The sequence below is a fragment of the Eptatretus burgeri genome, chromosome 4, assembly GCF_056783735.1.
Source record: "Eptatretus burgeri isolate ZD-2024b chromosome 4, Ebu_testis_v1, whole genome shotgun sequence".
Classification (NCBI taxonomy): domain Eukaryota; kingdom Metazoa; phylum Chordata; class Myxini; order Myxiniformes; family Myxinidae; genus Eptatretus; species Eptatretus burgeri.
This window is the reverse complement of record NC_140964.1, coordinates 13666684-13685082: the sequence shown is the minus strand read 5'-3', so window position 1 is coordinate 13685082 and position 18399 is coordinate 13666684. Positions and strand designations below refer to the sequence as shown.

The 18399-nt window shown below is 41.7% G+C and overlaps 1 protein-coding gene across 1 annotated transcript in view; it reads right to left on the bottom strand.

Annotated features, from left to right (window-relative positions):
* Positions 1-18399, bottom strand: part of LOC147027501 (triple functional domain protein-like) — a gene marked incomplete at its 3' end in the record, with an annotated part of 489834 nt that overhangs the window by 253270 nt on the left and 218165 nt on the right. Inside the window, exons 28-32 of the mRNA XM_085876518.1 lie at positions 9877-9966; positions 9670-9762; positions 9463-9574; positions 7758-7948; positions 5402-5503 (exon numbers count right to left, since the gene is read on the bottom strand). Coding sequence (XP_085732644.1) covers positions 5402-5503; positions 7758-7948; positions 9463-9574; positions 9670-9762; positions 9877-9966 — 588 coding nt within the window. The remainder of the gene's footprint in view (positions 1-5401; positions 5504-7757; positions 7949-9462; positions 9575-9669; positions 9763-9876; positions 9967-18399) is intronic.

The window sequence follows — 18399 nt, the reverse complement described above, 5'->3', positions numbered from 1 at the left end:
CACCAACTCTTCAAGCCTTCCCTACGTCCGTTTCGTGCCACATATCCAAATCATCCCCCTACCACACACGTCAGTACCCGTTCTTCAGTGTGTGGCCCGTGAGCCACTGGCGGCCCCCACTGGCCTAAAGTGCGGCTCCATGATGTACGACCGATAATTCACAAATTTGAAAACACCCCATTATAATCCACCATAAATACGATCAAATTGACCCAATGGTTTCAAATGAATGTTCCAATGCAAAGTGTAAAAGTAGAATCACTGCATCAGTCGATGGCAGTATGCAAACAATTGTTTGCAGCCCAGTAACAACAACAGCAAAAAAAAAAAAAAAAAAGTGTGCACAGCCGGGGCCTAATCGTATTCATTTTGGAGTCGTGCAGGCTTTGTGGTGGCTCTCACACTGACGTCTTATCAGCAAAAGTGGCCACCTTCAAAAAATGGTGAAGATCACTGCATGTCACATTTTCAGATTAGTTCAAAACAATGGACCTGAATTACTCTAACTCGGTACAAAAGATGATTAATCATGTGCACATCACCGTGGAATTAAGTAGACTTGTTCTTTTCATTGCCTGTACAACACCTCCCCCCCCCATAAAACACAATCAAGGCTATCATTGGAGCTGCAGGATCATTCATGCTGCAGCTGTTCACTGCAGCTGATGTCATCATGCGTAAAATGGACACAACTGCTCACCCCTTCTCGGCAGTTGCAAAATGGCAAATCGTCTGACCTCTGTGGAGAGCGGATGTGAAAAACGAGTGGATGAAGTTGGTGGGAAAAGGCTAGAATTCTTCACACTCAAGAGATTCCAGGTGCTTTTCCAGGGAGATTGGCAGACATTCGAGACACCTTTCCACAGAGATCATCAAGAGCTTCTGTGGACCAAGCAGCCTTTCTAAGTAGATCTTGACTCTGTTCTCGACACTTTTCCACGTATGTCTCACCTCTTGCATCTTGTTCTTAACTCATCTTATTTGCCAGGAGCACTCTCAACTCATCACATTTGCCGGAAGGTGTCAACTCTGCTCTCGACTCGTCTTGTCTCGTGTTGGGACTTTTGATTCTTTTCGCTCTCGTCCATTTAGCTCTCCTTATCATAAGTCCTTTGGCCTAGCCTGTGCTCATATCTGCCTGTTCGGATCACGAGAGCCACCAAGGGGGAGCTTGCATGTTGCACGAGTCTGCACGCGGCGCGAGCGAACACGCATCTGTGTAAGGTGAGGCAGGAGCCGCACCCATGTTCCACTCTGCACTCCATCTACTTTCTTTCTGTCTCTGTTTCCCCCTGAATGATTAATGCTGTGCCATGTCCTTTGTATCAATGAGGATAAGACTGTGTAAGTGGCCTCCGTAAGCATTAAAAACAATCACTGTTCCTCTTGTGCCTTTTTATTGTGATTTCTGTCCATCCATTGTCAATACGTGCTCATAATTGCTTTGTACATATCTGCCATTTCTGATTGAATAAACATTGTTGCGCTTGTTGAATAAATGTGGTGGTTCAACTGTCAAGTGTTTCTGACGTGCTTGCTTGTCCTTTCCTCAATTGGTCTGATATCGTGTATAAGTTAAGTTAGATGGGAAGTTTTGCCCCACTGAGTGACTCTGTGATTAGCCAATGGCCATTCACAGTTTGCTTGGCTGTACATAATAAATAGATGGGTGGCTGTCGATGGTGTGATCCCTAATTAGGGTTGCTGTGCCAATGGTAAGGTAATGCGTAACCAGGGAGCGAAAACCCTGCTAGGCTCGGCGGTTCTAATCAGTGGCCACAGTTGCTGAGCAACCCATTAAACTGCAGAGTTATCTGTGGTCAGTGGCCTCAGGACTGGAGGTTGGGTAAAGATCTGAGAAGCTCCATCGTGATAACCCCAGACCCCAGATCTGTAACAATATAATAATACGAGTTCCCTTCCATGGAACTTCAATGCAGGAGGAGGTCATTGGACCTATCAAGCTTGTGAAGCAGTTGCAAACCAATGGTTCTTTGTCCATACTCTACCATTTTTAAATGCTAAGCATCAAGCAAGTAAGCAGCAAGTCCCATTATAAAAATCTTTGGCACGACTCAGCTGGGGTTCAAACTGCTGACCTTTCAGACTCAGAGTGGATGTTTTAACCATTATGTCACTGAGTCTGGTAAACCTCGATAAGCAGAAACAAGTTTCCAGAATGTGTTGAATACCCTATATATGTACAAGAAAACAAAGTTCAATCATAAGATTGAAGATCACTGTCTATTGCTGAGAAAGAGCAGCAGCAAGGTTCGCAAAAAGGTCGTATTAATAGTCCAGAATAATTGTGTTGAGAGAAAGCATTGCCAAAATTATGTACAAGTGCAATAGGGCTGCAGATTATTGTCAAAAAGTGCCTTTAAAATGGTGGAACTGGCAACTCGCTTCATTCCAGCTACTTTTGGTATTTTGTTTTTTTATAAAGTAGGGGCCTTGACAAATTCACAAACCAAACATACCCAGAATACCTCTGGGGGAACATGCTTTAATGACATCATAAAATCGCTAGCAAATTTGTAAAGTTTGGCATTGTGTACAGGTGCTGACGTGGTACCTTAACCGTTTATGTAGTAGTTTAACTTGAGCAAAGGTATTGTGCACAAAAGTAGATCACTGAAACAAATGGTAACCACCAATGTGAAATGAACACCAGGAGGGCACGAGCAACATGGCCGCCAGTGTATTGAAATGGCGCTTTTCTTTTCTCCATATTTGATGAATACAGTGGAAGAAATCTGATGTTTGCTTTTATGATATAGTTCCAATAATATTATACTGTACATGTATAAAGAGGGACTTGGTTTATTACCAAAATAATGAGAGCAGGTTGGTTACACCATATTGATTGCGACACTTAATGTAATAGTTCCTTTGGATTTTTTTTCCAGACATACTGAGCTTGACATACACACATTAATGATTGACTGCTAATTAAAACATTAGGAGGTTGGCCAAGAGTTGATAGTTAGCTTTAAAATTATTCAGTTTAGTTTCATTCTTGTTTTTCATTCTTGCTTAAATCCAGTGCTTTTATTATGAGTTGATGATATTCATTTCCATGTTATTAATTTCTATTTCATTATTGATTATCCCAGAGTTTAAAGTGACTTGCAGTTAACCGATAGATTTAATGATGTTCATTTTTGTTTAATTCTTGGGTAAGTTCTTCTTCATTCCCGTTTCATCACAGAGTTTTACCATTCCATTTAATTTGTCTTTGTTTATTTATTCTTGGCAAGTTTACCGTAACACTTCAGGTTCACTCTTTTCTTGGATTTCTTAGTTCAACATAATATGACCGTGGATACCTTGTCCTTATTTGCTGTATTTTTGTTAGTTTATATCCCTTGTATTGATGTCTGCATCTGTTACTGTGCTTTTTCTAAGAATAGATTCATTACTTTTGTTCTAGGACCACATCTTTAGATGAGAACAATGGACGACCGAGAGCCATCTACAGGTCGGGACTCCGAGAATGTCTCGCGGACTGAAATTTGTATAATTTGTGAAGGAAAGAAAGGACCTTTATCTGAGAAAGAAAAGGCACGGACAATTACATCGAAGAGATTATCAACTTTTATAAAATCATGCGAGGAGTGACAAGATGAGGTTGCTGAGGTTGCTGCTTGACCAAAACGTCAAGCAGCACAAAAACGCAGACAAGAAGGGAGTAATTCCAATGACCACCAGCCAAAAGTAGCCAAGCTGTCAAGAGAAAAGGCATCAGCCTTTTCCTGGGATGAACACCGTTTCATTTGTGGAGAACCAGACAATAAAAAGAAAGGAATAAAACTCACATCAGCGAATACGAAGCCAGCAGAAGTTCGTGAGAATGTGCTCCAGGGGGGCTATTGCTGCAGGAAATCAGGTTGTTGCCCAACGTCTTTCTTTTGAGAAGGATATATTTGCAAAGATTGCGAAATACCACAAGATATGCTATCAAAACATGACCTCTTCAAAAACCAGAGGCTAAGAAGCATAAAACAGAAAAAGAAAGTGTTGACTCTACTTTCAATGAAGCAGCGAGAAATGTCTAAGATCGTTTAGAAATGTCTAGAAATGTTTAATAAAAAAAAATGATCGAAAATTTTGGAGAGGAGATAGCACTTTACAGTCAGATAGGATTGCCGGATATTGTATGCTCCAGTCGCATAACAGTGGGACATTTAGTTAGAGAGATGGCTAAAGTGTTAGAATCCGATATTGAGCAAGACCTGGTTGAGAATGATGATGGTTCTGATTACAACAATGATTCCCAAATACTTCACCGCGCAGTTAGTATTATTCGCAGAGACATAGAAAAATTACAACCAACAACTGAAATTGAAATTGAAACCTTAATCCCAAAGAAATTGATCTTAATGCATCGGCTACGTTTGTTCCTGACTCACTCAAAAGCACACTTCAGTGGCTTATTGGACAAGCAAGCGTTTGATTCAGCAGACCAAGATTACAAGTCAACAGAGACTACCAGATGTAGATACATTTATTTAGCCGAGTGCCTTATTTACTGCAGTCGCCGTGGTAAAAGTCAAGTTATACCACCATTCCATGTTGGCCTCATGACCCAATTACATCATGAATCTGATAGCAGAAATCTGATTGACATCATAAATTCCGATGGGATGTGTGCGAGTTATGATGAGCTTAGGATATTTCAAACAGTTGCTGCAGAAGACCAGATCTCTGCAGCTGAAGATGGAGTCTATGTACCTCCAGAACTTCTGCCTTGGGCATCGGGCGGTTCCCTCATTCAGGAGGGTGATGACAATGGCGGCCATTTTGCTTACGTAATTTAAGCAATGCTCCTACATAAGGATTGTGGGCAATCTTTATGTGTTACAAATCAGATATAAGGCCTTCCAAAATTATTTAAATCAGATGCTAGTATCATTTCATGACAGATCAGGACACAGGGACCATCAATGTAAAAATAAAATACAAAAACGTAATAAAAATGGAGGCCATATTGATGACGTCACTTGAACATGTTCCCCCAAGGGGATTCTGAGTATTTTTGCTGTGTGAAGTAGTCAGGGCCCATACTTTATAAAAAAATATCAAAATTAGCTGGAAGCAAGCTCGTTGCCACTTCACCCTCATTTTCTTGCTCAATCTGCTGCCCTACAATGCCCAGACTGCCCTCGGTTAAGCCACATCACATTCGTTAAATTTTACTCCCCCCCACCCCCCATGAAAGGGGTAAGGTTGGGGAAAGGAGGGAGTGATAAAAGCGAACAAAAAATTATTATTTTGTCAATAAAAACAGTTCTGAACACAAAGCAGCACCCATTTCTTCCAGATATACACCATTCAACCTTGATAAACAGGAAAAACAGAAAAGCTTCCATTGTCAGTGGTTTGCATGTAGATTTATTACCCTGAGCACAACCCTATTGTCTGATGTTGGAGTTCTTCCTCCCCACAATGCAAACTTGCATGGGTCTCCCTCCACATGTTCAGAAAGGCCCAAATCAGATGTCTGGAAGGCAGAAAGAGATGAGTAAATTGTCAGAAGATGTAAGTATATATACTCCTGTCATACTGGCTATATGAGACATCCAAGGTAACATTCAATAAAATGCATGAGAATGTTGGTGTGTTGATTTATATGTGTAGGAACACTAGTCTGCAATTATTTTTATTTACACTCGTGAATGATAAAACTCTATCTGTGACTGGTAAGGATGACAAATTGTACCAAGAACCCACAAGTACCATCTGCCACATGGACACATTGTGTTTTGCCCTACCAATCACAACCAGGAAGCATCATCGTTGTTTTTAAGCAGTAGGTAGTTCTCCAAGTGGGATTTATTGAAGTTCTCCGACCCGCACAAATGCCATGATGACACCGTCACCAAATGGATGGAACATCAACATGTTCAAGGTCACGAAGTGGATGGAACAGTGATATGTTGCCATGACGAGCCTCAATCAGGGTGAAACTGGTCAGTAGCTTTGCTTCTCATCTGCTTGGTGTCATATTTGCACTGCTAGAGGCCCTTCTGGGTTTGAAGTCATGATATCGTCATGACGGTGTCATCACGGCATTTGTCCATGTCGGAGAATTTCAACAATTGCAAACAAAAACACACAGATATATATATATATATATATATATATATATATATATATATATATATATATATATATATATATATATATATATATATATATCTATATTAATTAATGGCTGTGTGTGTGTGTGTGTGTGTGTGTGTGTGTGTGTGTGTGTGTGTGTGTGTGTGTGTGTGTGTGTGTGTGTGTGTGTGCGTGTGTCTCCTCCAGAGCTCAAAAACCATGAAACCTATCAGACTGAAACTTTTCATGCACACCAAGAAAACTCCAAGGAAATGCAAGAGTGAAAATTAAAACACCCCTTTTGAAAATAATTAACGGCCTTATTGAAATATATCCTTTATCAGGCAAGCTGTTAGGGTTAGAGAATGCTGGTGTGTTGATTTATATGTGTAGGAACACAAGTCTGCAATTATTTTTATTTACACTCGTGAATGATAAAACTCGATCTGTGACTGGTGAGGACGACAAATTGTACCAAGAACCCACAAGTACCATCTGCCACATGGACACATTGTGTTTCTTTCACTCTCAGAAAGGATCATCTGGCAAACCTTCCCATATACTTTCGAAATAAACAATGTTAACAATCTACTTTAGAGGCCTACACTTTCCCATTGCAGATAGGTCAGTGGTCTTTATGTCTTCAACTGCCTCCGTTCTTGTCTTGAACCCTCTGCTCTTTCTGTACCCTCTCCCGTCGAGGTTTCTGCAAGGTGCACGCCGTCCACCAGCAACCGTCTCTTGGGGAAACTCTCAAAATCCAGAATCACTGCTCACCTCATTATTTCCTCATTTCCCCCACCTGTGAAAATAATTTCCACATTCTCTTCAATCTATGTCTTCCCTCCAGATCTTCAAGCCAGCCTTTCTCCAGCATCTCAGGTCAAAATAATCTCATGTCAGATCAGACCAGACCAAAATAAGGGTAAAACGATGACTGGTGGCTTCACCGTCCGTTACTTGTGATCTTCTAAAATGACCTAAGTGTACCTGTGGAAGCCATACGGAATTGGAGAGGAAGTGGTGTGCGCATGTGAACGACATTTCATGTCATGTCTCCTTTGGGTCAGAAAGGTCGTCTCTGGCTTATCATCATGCCTGACTGCAACTACACCTCCTAAATGGTACGCAGCAGGGCAAAGACAATATGCTTGTGTGGCGGCCGGCCAATGTTGCTCACAGATCGTGCAGTAGCAGCTGATATGTGACGCGATCTGTGTCTTGCTGCTTCACCAAGTTAGGGGGTTTAATATATATATATATATATATATATATATATATATATATATATATATATATATATATATATATATATATATATATATATATATATATATATTATTGGGATGATTAAAATTGACCACCATGAGTAATAAAAAAAACAAACAAAAACAATTGTCTCTTCCTCATGCAATGATTAATAAAAAAAAAAAATCATGGAGGAGCTTTGACATGAATCAAATGCAGGACAATGAACTTTGGAGGCATCGATTTAAATTTATGTATATTTATTTGACATAAATCAAAAGGACAATGGTGGACAATGAACAAATAAACACAGTATTTGGGAATTACGCTGGCATCCCAGCAACATGTGCGATGGTTTCAGCTGGTAATCCCAAATCGACTTAACCAGCCACGAGTGTACTCACCAAAATCTTGTGCTTGAAGTGATATTTAGTTCTGCCAGAAGAGTCTTTGGTCTCTTTGCTGAAGACCAATGACATTTCAAAGAGGAAGATGTGCCGGTCCCGAACCTTACGGAAAAGAGAGCGCGAGTCCCACACCTGGAATGAATCCTGGATGAGAAGCTCACCTTGAGCAGCCAACTCGTTCTCAAAGCCTGGTGAGAATGAGATTCATAACAGTTGGAAAACGAGTGGATGGCTAAAATTACATCTCAGATCTACCTCGACAAAAAGGTGAAAGATTATTTGGAAGAACATTTAACAAAACAGAGTTGGTGTGAGTTTAAAGGTCACTACTCGATAGGTATTGCAAAAACAATAGATAGAATGGAGGACTATTTTGTGAATGCAGGTCTTCAGGGACTGAAGAATCAAATTAACAAGATAGGAAAGGTTGAAACACTTTATTCCGCGGAGTCTTGCATCATTTAAACATAAGCATGAGCAGTCCAAACAAAATGTATTTATCAACCAATAAAAACACTGGTTTCATTAATGATCTCTCGGACTCTCTGGAAAATCCTCTATTTCTCTTTGCCGACGACTCCACCCTCTGACGTATCATCTGTCATCCCTCAGACGGGCAAGCAGCCACTTCTTCACTCACTGCAGATCTGGATAAAATCACAAACTGGTCCAACACGTGGAACATGTCTTTCAATCCAGACAAATCTCACACTCTCACTATGTCTCTTCGAAAGGACCGTTTAGAAAACCCCCCATCCACTTTCTCAACAATCCTCTGGAAGAAGTCTTTTCTTTCAAGCTTCTGGGTCTCACTATCTGCCATGACCTTTCCTGGGAAAGTCACATTTCCAACCTCGCCTCAAAAGCCAGTCGCCGACTGGGAATCCTCCGTCGTGCAAAGTCCTTCCTCGGCCCTCTTGAGCTCCTGACCACTTACAAAGCTTTTGACCGTAGCCTGATGGAGTACTGCTCTCCCCTCTGGGCTGGTGCTCCTGCCTCCCACCTTTCTCGGCTTCACGCTGTCGAAACCAGGGCATTCAAGATCATCGGCATCTCCCGCAATGAAGCTGAGTCTTTGGGCCTCTCACTCAATCACCGCAGGTTGGTCGGTGGTCTTTCTGTCTTCTACCGACTCCTCTCCAGCCTTGCCCCCCCTGCTCTCTCTGCGATTTGTCCCCACCACATTTCCACAGGGCGCTCAAGGTCCGCCAACAACCCCCTTCTGGTAAAACTACCAAAATCACGAATCACTGCTCATCTTCACTCTTTAATTCCTCTTTTTTCCCGCCTTTGGAATAAACTTCCTCACTCTATTCTTTCCCATTCTTCCCTCCAGGCTTTCAAAACAGCTGTTCACCACCACCTCTTATCTTCCCCCATCCAAATCCTCGATCTTTTCTACCCCCGATAATCCACCCAAGCCCACTTCCTTCAATTCCCCTGCTTTCCTTCCTGAAAGTCCCTGAAATGCCCATCTTCTCTTCGCCATGTTCCCCGTCCCATCCCCATCCCTCTCCCTTCCACAGTTCACCTAATGTGTCTGTTCCCCACTGTTTTGTCCCTTCCACTCCCGCCCGTCTTGTCTCATGCCTCCTTGCTGTGAGTTGTGTGTTAGCTCTCATACGAGCCTCGACCAAGGTTTACAAAAAAAAACAAAAAAAACACACATCTGTTTGAACATGACATGTGATACTCGACTCACCTTCCAACATGCTCAGATGCATGGCATCATTGGCTTTCTTTGGTACACTTAACATCACATCCAATCCTTCCCTTATCTCCCCCGTGCCTTCTTCGCAACATGTGAGCAGCTCCTGGTGAATCAGAACATGACATTGAAGCGATTTATGCCAACATACAATCATTGACTAAAACTTTCCAGAGGATTCAAACATAAGAGTAAACACACCTTGAGTAGGAGTTGGTATTTGGTGATTCTTTGTACGGGTTTGATGAGAGAAGATGAAATAGAATTGCCAAGATTTTTCCTCTGCTGGATTTCCTGATAAAGCAAGATGTGGGCACAGGTTGAGTTTTCTACCCACATCAGTGAAGCATCAAAAATAACAACATGAAAACGTCCAATTGGGTGATTCTTGACGTGAAGGCATCTTACATCAAAGAAGACTCCCCCATGCTCCAGGATAAGCTTGTTTGACTTTGGCTTGTTTTTGCAGTACGTCACATACATCTGAAACTTGTTAGCCTGAAAGCAAGAAAGGTGGACAACATGCGTGAGAAATCACTTTTTCAAGCAGAATGAACCGATATGAATCAGTAATCCTTGCATTCAATAAACAAGACAAACACATAATCTATATTCCAAATAGATATTGCAAAGAATATCACTTAATTGACCACTGATATGAAACCACTACAAAACTACCTGGCTTGCATCGTCGTCATGTCAGTAGTGTGTGTGTGTGTGTGTGTGTGTGTGTGTGTGTGTGTGTGTGTGTGTGTGTGTGTGTGTGTGTGTGTGTGTGTGTGTGTGTGTGTGTGTGTGTGTGTGTCATTGGTTGTTATCTCCATAAGCCGGTTTCAGAAGGTGGAAAGGAGGCCTCCCAGATGGTATAAAGCAGTCCTCCCAGCCCAGCCTCCACATTCATTTTGACAAGGGACCACCACTCTCAGATCGAGCTGTGAAGTTTCTTTGTTTTCAAAGTTCTGTTCCGAGGGATCTTTTCAAGATCATCAGTGAGCATCAGACATCCTCCAACTGTGGTTCGTTTGTCATAATAGTCCAAGGGATGGTTTTTAAGATCTCCGCAAGGTTTTCCTTGATCATTCCCATTGCTCCAATTATCACTGGTACAATTTTGACACTCTTCAGCTTCCTTCATCTTTTCACTTCATTCTAGAGATCTTGGTATTTGGTCATTTTCTTGATTTCTGCATTGTTTAGTCCAAAATCACTGGTATTAACACCTCAATTCGCAATGCCTTCTTCTCTTTTTTGTACCTAAGCACTATATCCAGTGACAAGTCTTTGTTTTCTTTGTTCACGCTCGGTGGAATCATTAGGTTGTGCATGAGCATTGCTTCCTTGTTTTCAATTATTGCTTTTGGTTCATGTTTCCATTAGTTTTCTGAAACTGGGATATCGAATTTTTTACAGATGAGCCAGTAGATTACTCAACACATTCTGTTGTGCCTTTGTGTGTACAGCTGTTCTGACAGGAGCCTTTTTGCATCTCAAGGTGGCTCTTGCTTTCTGTTTATACCTTGCAGAACCTACAACTGTCTGACTCAGTTGCATCATTTCTAGCCACTGGAAAAGTGTCCTTGGTCTTGGGCAGTTATAATGATTTTTTTTCCTCCATCCCAGTTGAGCTGACTTCTTCTTAGCCATTCCAATGAGCCTTCTTTGTCGAATTGTCCAGCTCTTTTTACATCTGCGTGCTCTTTTATCGTTCTCACAGTTGTCGATGTATTTCTCTTGATATTTGTTTTAAAATTTTCTTTTGTCTTTTTTGCAATCTTTTGTTGCTGTATTTGTTGCTGTTTCAGTTTCATGTGTGACATCTTCTGCTCGCACATATCTTTTGAATTTTTTTTGTCTCGTGGGGTTCAGTTATACCTTTTCTGCTTTGTTGTTGTCATGTTTTTGTTGAGCTCCATCAGACTGCTACGTCATTCTCGTCTCGGCAGGTACATTCTCAGGATGCATTGGTTTTTAAAGTAACATTTTGCAGATAGTTTGAAGTTTCCTTGTTTTGATGTCAAGTTTATTGATTTCCACTTGTGACTAGTTTATTATTCTGCAGCTTTATTGGAATACAAACACCTCCCAGTTTGAGAACGAGTTACATTCCTGGGCTTCTCAAAGCAAAATGGTTCTGAAACCGGAACATATGTAGAATTTGATTGAATTTGATTGAATTTGATTGAAGCCAACATATATATGTTTGTGGGATAGATGGAGGAATTTCAATAGAAAGTTAGGAGTGGAAAGAGTTGCTTGGCCCGTGGATGTGTAGGAGACATCTCGATGTAAACTAAGTCGGGAAACTGTGAGCGTAAGTTACTTGTCACCACACGGGGGTGTCAGGGGGGGGGTGGGTGCAGTGTTAATTAGAAAGGGATTAAGGATAATTTCTCCCAGTATGTAATTTGCCCCCCGTGATGTTCCCTATGTTTTTGTATTCCAACCAGCAATGAAAGAATTATGTTTTTATAACCACAACAACCATTACAACTGAGCAAAATGTGCCAGGCAGGCAGAAGCCCCACCTTCTGGATGGATGCAGCTCCAACATACTTACTGAGATGGTGAAAGTGGCATGTGAGCAGGAGAGTTTCAAAAGCTGCCTTTGAACCTCGTACACATTGTATGGGAGGAGAGCATTGATGTGATGCTCATCCCCAATCCTTAGAAAGGAAACCTCAGTATCTGACAATTGGTAAGATACTGCACTGCTTGAAGTGATTGGGCAGGTGGTGGCCGGCATTATCTAAACCAGGTTGGAGAATATAACAGAGGAGCAGCTCCGAGAGTCACAGTGAGGATTCTGGCAGGAGCGTGACGCTCCAACACAATTTTGTCGTGTGCCAACTTGTGGAAAAGACAAGAGAACACCATTCTAAGGAGTTCCTCCTCTTTGTAGACCTGAGGAAGGTGTATGACTCTGTGCATCATGCAGCTCTTTGGCATGCTTTGAGGAAGCTTGGGGTACCAAATCTGATCAATGATAATGTGCGGTCATTCCATAAGGGCATGAAGGAAGCTGTGCAGGTTAGTAGAAGGCTGCTGCAGAGAAGGAAGTGGACAACCATCTGAGGCAGGGCTGCACCTTCACACCAGTGCTGTTAAATCTCTGTCTGCCCTGTAGTCAAGCGGTGGACATCACAGGTGGCAGTTAAAGATGAAGCTGGAACTTACCTGTATTTCAAATTTGATTGGAAGTTGTTCAGGAGGTCAACTAGGAATGCAAATAAGATACAATTGACAGATTGTCAGTTTTCAAATGATGCAGTTAGTGTTAGCATTGTCAAGAGTTGGAGCAGAACAGGTCAGGCTGGCGTACATTGATGTTGCCAGAGCTTTTGACCTCCAAATTAGCCAAAGTAAAACCAATCTAATGGTGGTGGGACATGCAGTTCAGAATGAGGAAAAAAACCTGCAATCCAAGTGGCACATATTGTGATCGAGTATGTCAAGGGATTCGCACACTTTGCTTGGCTCTCTTATCACCTCCAATAGCAGAATAGCTGCCGAAGTGGACAGATGCATAGCAAGTGAATCCAAGACTTTTGGTGTCCTGCACTCTGCTGGTTTCAAGGACAGGCATTGAACATTAACAGTAAGCGGCAGGTATATCAGATATGTGTACTCTCAGTATTGCTAAGTGGCTCCGAATGCTGGACACCTCTACGCAGACACCTCAAGAGGCTCAATCCCTTCACCACTGGTGTGTATCTGTACCATCATCAGTTTCATCATCCGACAGCAGTAGGAACATCACATCACTTCTGAGGTGATCAGGGATCTATGGGGAGATGTAGCGACAATAACAACCAAGGTTACCAAGTGCCAATTTAAGTGGTTAGATGATGTTACTTTAATGTCCATCCACCACATCCCAAAGATGGCCCTATCTGGCTGTTACCCAAGCTCCGACCCTCTAATGGACCTCAAAATAGATGGAGACAATACACTGCAGGACCTCAAGGCTGTGGGGATAATGGAGAGAACGTTATACAAGAAGTACAAGTCCTCTCATAAGACAAGTTGGCACAATGCATACAACTGGGGGCTTAAAGACCTGGATGGCCAACCGTAGATGGGACATCTTCAGCTGGAGAACCAGGTGTATTGCCAGGAGTGTGCGAGGAACTTCCAGCGAGTGAGGGATAAGGCAAGGCACAAATGCATCACTGAATGTCAGAAACCAGTCTGCAAACAACATGGATCTCTGCAATGCCCAACATAAAGCTGCTGGTTTCACAGCCAGATAGGACTGACAGTCCATCAGTGTTGTACGACTGATGTCCCTAACACCAGCAGATTCAACTTAGAGTCAACTTCAAAACACAAAAAGCAAGTCAGAACTTAACTCAGCATCAAGTGCAGCGTCAAGAGTGTCTGCGCTTATTCAGGAGAGCATGTGATAGAACCAGACGCAAGTGCAAGGTTGAATGATGATGACCATTACAACAACAGCATGGCTAATGCCAGGGTATAGGATGTGTGAGAGATGGTTCTTCAGCAAAAGAGGTCCATCTGTCCAGAAATGTGAACCGAACAAGAATCCATGATACCCGGCTTTCCACCGTTCATCGGTTTTTCTTGCTTTCCCCTTTCTGGGGTCATGTGGCCAGAAATGGCAGTAGAACATGGTGGTGGCAGGTGTGTGTGTGTGTGTGTGTGTGTGTGTGTGTGTGTGTGTGTGTGTGTGTGTGTGTGTGTGTGTGTGTGTGTGTGTGTGTGTGTGTGTGTGTGTGTGTGTGTGTGTGTGTGTGGAGACGCTCCTTTGTTTAACTTTTCAATAACCCATTTGAGACTAAATGATGCAAGTCTGGCACATCTGATTTCCACAGTGATGAAAAAAAAATGGATGCTAATGGATTAAATCAGGAAGTGAAAGAAGAACAAATGAGAAATTGAAAACAGGAAATGGTGCAAATAGGTCAGGCAATGTCTTGACCAAACAACATCATATCAGGCAAATTGTTCTGATTGCCAGAAAAAGGAAATTATCCAAATTCGAGAAAAATAGCACTAATTTTATCACAAGAATGCTCTTTTGCTCTGACGAAGGTCTAACACCTGTCATGTTAACTTCACCTTGCCTCCCACAGTAGTTACCATAGCTGGATCAATGCCCTGTAGATTTCATCCATCGTTCTACCTGTCCACTAACGCAGCTTGACACGTGCCTTCACTAGAAAGACTCATTCATTCTACATTAATTTTATCACAACAGATTTTCTTATTATATGTATTCACATGAATGGAGGTCAATGTCGCATTTCCATCAACATTTATCGGCTGAAGCGGAACTCCATGAGGCTTTGATGCCGACACGGCTTTGGGCCCTGTGTCGAGCAGCAGCACAACATTTTGGAAGGAAAACTCGGTCCCTCGGCTGCCAGCAAAGGCAATACAGTGACAGATTAAATGCTCAGCAACATAATTACAAATAATTTAATCCATTTGTAGAGAAGGGCAAGCAATGTCAATGAGTCACCCTTATCATGGAAGTGTAAAGCAATGCAAACAAGAAAAAGAGAAATCAGAGATTGCAGACTCTCACCAGGACTTGTTTTGTTTGGTGTTTGTGTAATTTTTTTGTGGTGTATTTTGCATGGCGTTTGAGTACTGGTGTATAACGTAATTAATAAGAGACATAATTAGAACTGCGACTTTATAACTTCTGGCAGTGATGACCGGGTACCAGGACGGCTCGCTTTGATTGGACACCTGACCCTGACCTATGATGTTATTTTTTATTATTAGTCAATTGAATTTAGAATGGGATTAAAAGTAAATTCAATTCAAATCAAATGGAAGACCAAATAGGTACAGTCCTGTATTGGAGTAATCAGAAGGAACCTGAACAAGCAAAAAGAAAAGATGAAGTCATCAGGAGGAACCTGGATAGGATTTACGTTTCAGCTGCTACTCCTCTACCCTCAAACCCATCCAGGCACAGCCAAGTGAGCCTTATTCAAAAAAAAAAATAAAGAGAACCCAGATTAAAAAATTAAATATTTCGGCTGCCAGACAATGCATCCGATGAAGTTGAAATTTAAAACATGTATTTCCCCATCTCCACGAGACAATAATTTTGAAGTTTCACATCGATTGGTAAAGCGGTTCCAGAGAAAACATTATTTAACATTTTTCTTCAATCCAATATGGCTGCAAAACCATGTGACCTATCAATGATTTGTAAACAAACTTGTACACCCCAAACTTGGGTAACATTTTTGTGAAGTTTCCCCTCGATCTGTCCAGCTGTTCTGGAGAAGAATAATTTCTAAGGTCTTCGGGTAAATCCAATATGGCTGCTAAACCGTGTGACATATGACATCATAATTATCATTAAAACATTCCACATGAATAGTCGCTCCTATGCTGAATATTTCATTGCAGAGAAAAACACTAAAGTTCTGTGCAGACAAACAAACAAACAGACAGACCCAAATGCAAAACCCTCAACTTTGGCGAGGATAGCCAGATGTCTGCGATCACAAAGCGATCACCAAGGGCCTGGCTACCCTGGCACCCATGATCCAAAGATGGCCATATTATTTTCAGACCGTCAAATGATCTCAACCTTCAACATTTCGGGATTCAGTGAAAATTAAGAAAATGTGTCCCATGTACAATCTATCCATAAAACTCAACACCAAGAAGATCAGAGGAAAATTATTTCCAATATAATGAAAAAGGTTTTTTTTGTTAATTAGGTCATAATCCGAAGAAAAAAAAAGTAAGTCAAGGACACTAATCAAATACCAGGAGCGCAACATCAGTGCAAGTCCACTGTTATGATGCAAGGACATGTTGGAAGGCCAAGCAGTCTTTGAGATTCCACATTGGCAAAATTGAGCGATGACAAAAAAAACAAAACTTTTTTTCCAGACCATTTGACCTTGACCTTTAACCTGGAAGGGTTTGATGTAAGTTAAGCGTAAATGTGACATCATCAAGGCTATCTAGAGGGGGAAATTTTCTGAGTCGAGTTGCAGTGAAAAATGTTAAAATCAGCTATAATTAGGTCATGACCTCGAAATTAATCACAGTAAAAAAAAAAAAATAGGTCAACCCTATACTTCCTTTTCGTGTTATTGATGCAAAATTTAATTCTGAAAGTTCCAACACGATCCAAAGAACAACTTGAACATTGGCAGGAAAAAAGGAAGAAAAATCTGAATGGTTCTTTTGCACTCCTAAAGATATAACAAACTCTGAGGTACCATTCAAATTGAGGGGGCATCTATTGTTGAAACAAACCCCACTACAGGTATAAACCTCCCCCTATTTTCAAGGGGGAGGCTTAATAAAAGCAAATTAATTTGGAAACAAAACAAAATCTAATGCAACAGATGACCCACTTTAGATTCAATATTATAACTCAGCACAGAAAAGTTAGTAACAACTTTTAAACTGCAAAACACACGACAGGTTCACAGTTCAAAAAGTGCTTAGCCACGAGTGTGCAAACCACGGCTATTGACGATGGAAGAAACGCAACCAGGAAATTGAATACGTCACACGTAAAGTTAAAATCACCGTCCCCTCAACTGCGTGATCCAGGAAATTCACAGGTGTTCCCAGAATACGAGTACATATCTGCATGCGACCCATGCCAATACCCTCTATAAATTAGTTTCCACATGTTTCAAATCAGTTTGGAATAGCTTGGCAATATTTAACACTAAATGAGATGGCTCATGCCATCGTGATGGTTCAAAGTGGGGATGGCTAAAGTGGCTGTTACCTCTGGGTACAATATTCATCACAGTGCCATTTATAGGGCACTGACATAGTCGCGTCAGACTGGGGAGTTCAGAGAGAGAACTTGTTCAGATCCCCCTTTAATGGTTATAAGTTACAACTACTCATGAGGATCTTTATCTTGTCACCCTTACCATAAGGAAATACTTTTCAATACCATGATGCTTGACAAATTTACACACAAAGAACAATCCATCCATCCATTGGGACCATCCTCTGTGCAGAGTGTTGGAGCTATCTCAGCAGTCTCTTTGGCTATTGGACACAATCCTGGACGGGTCGCCACTCCGACACAGGACACCAGCAAGCTAGTACTCATTTTGCCAACCTCGGAAGGATGACAGGCAGAGTCAACCGCACCTGGTATTAATTCAACAGCCGAGTGGGATTTGAACTCAGGATCCTAGGATCCCAAGCCCACCACCCTAATCATCAAGTCAACACCAGGCATATACAAAGAACAATCATCCATTGAGGTTTTACCCAAACAGCTTAGAAGAAGATTCATGGCAAGAGTCTGTGGCCCAGAAGACCCCCGCTTTGTGTTTGTAAAAGGCAGTGCTACTGATAGCAGCTCATGCAATGAGTAACACGTCATGACTGAAGAGGGGAAGAAATGGCGCCAAGTCATTTCATCGTTGAGTCGAGATTCTTCTGACACTTCAATGATGGATGTGCTCAAGTCTGAAGACGAGGTTGGGAGTGATTTGTTAATTGCGCCATTAGCTAGAATGATCAGTTTACTGGGGTAGTCTGATGTTGTGGGCTGGCATTCAAGTTGACTGAAGAACTGCTCTTCTCATCAATATAACTGATACCAAAACTAGTGTCAGATACAGGGATGAGCTCATAACACCTGTAGTCTGTCCCTCTGGCTCAATAACAAGGTGCCAACTTCATCTTTACCAATGACACCAATGCCCATTTACGTGCATATGTTGTCAATGCTGAACTTCAGGAGCACATCATTTGCAGAGCCTGGCTTTGCAGGATCTTCAGACTTGAGTCTAATTGAACATGCTTGTAACATCCTTGGCAGTTGTATCTGTGGTTTCCAAGACTCCCGAACGTCTCCTATTGAACTGAAAGTGGCATTGGAAAAGTGTAATGGGCAGACACAGCAGCCGTGTCACCCTCTGCTGAGCTGCAAATGATTAATGGTTGTCAAATGAA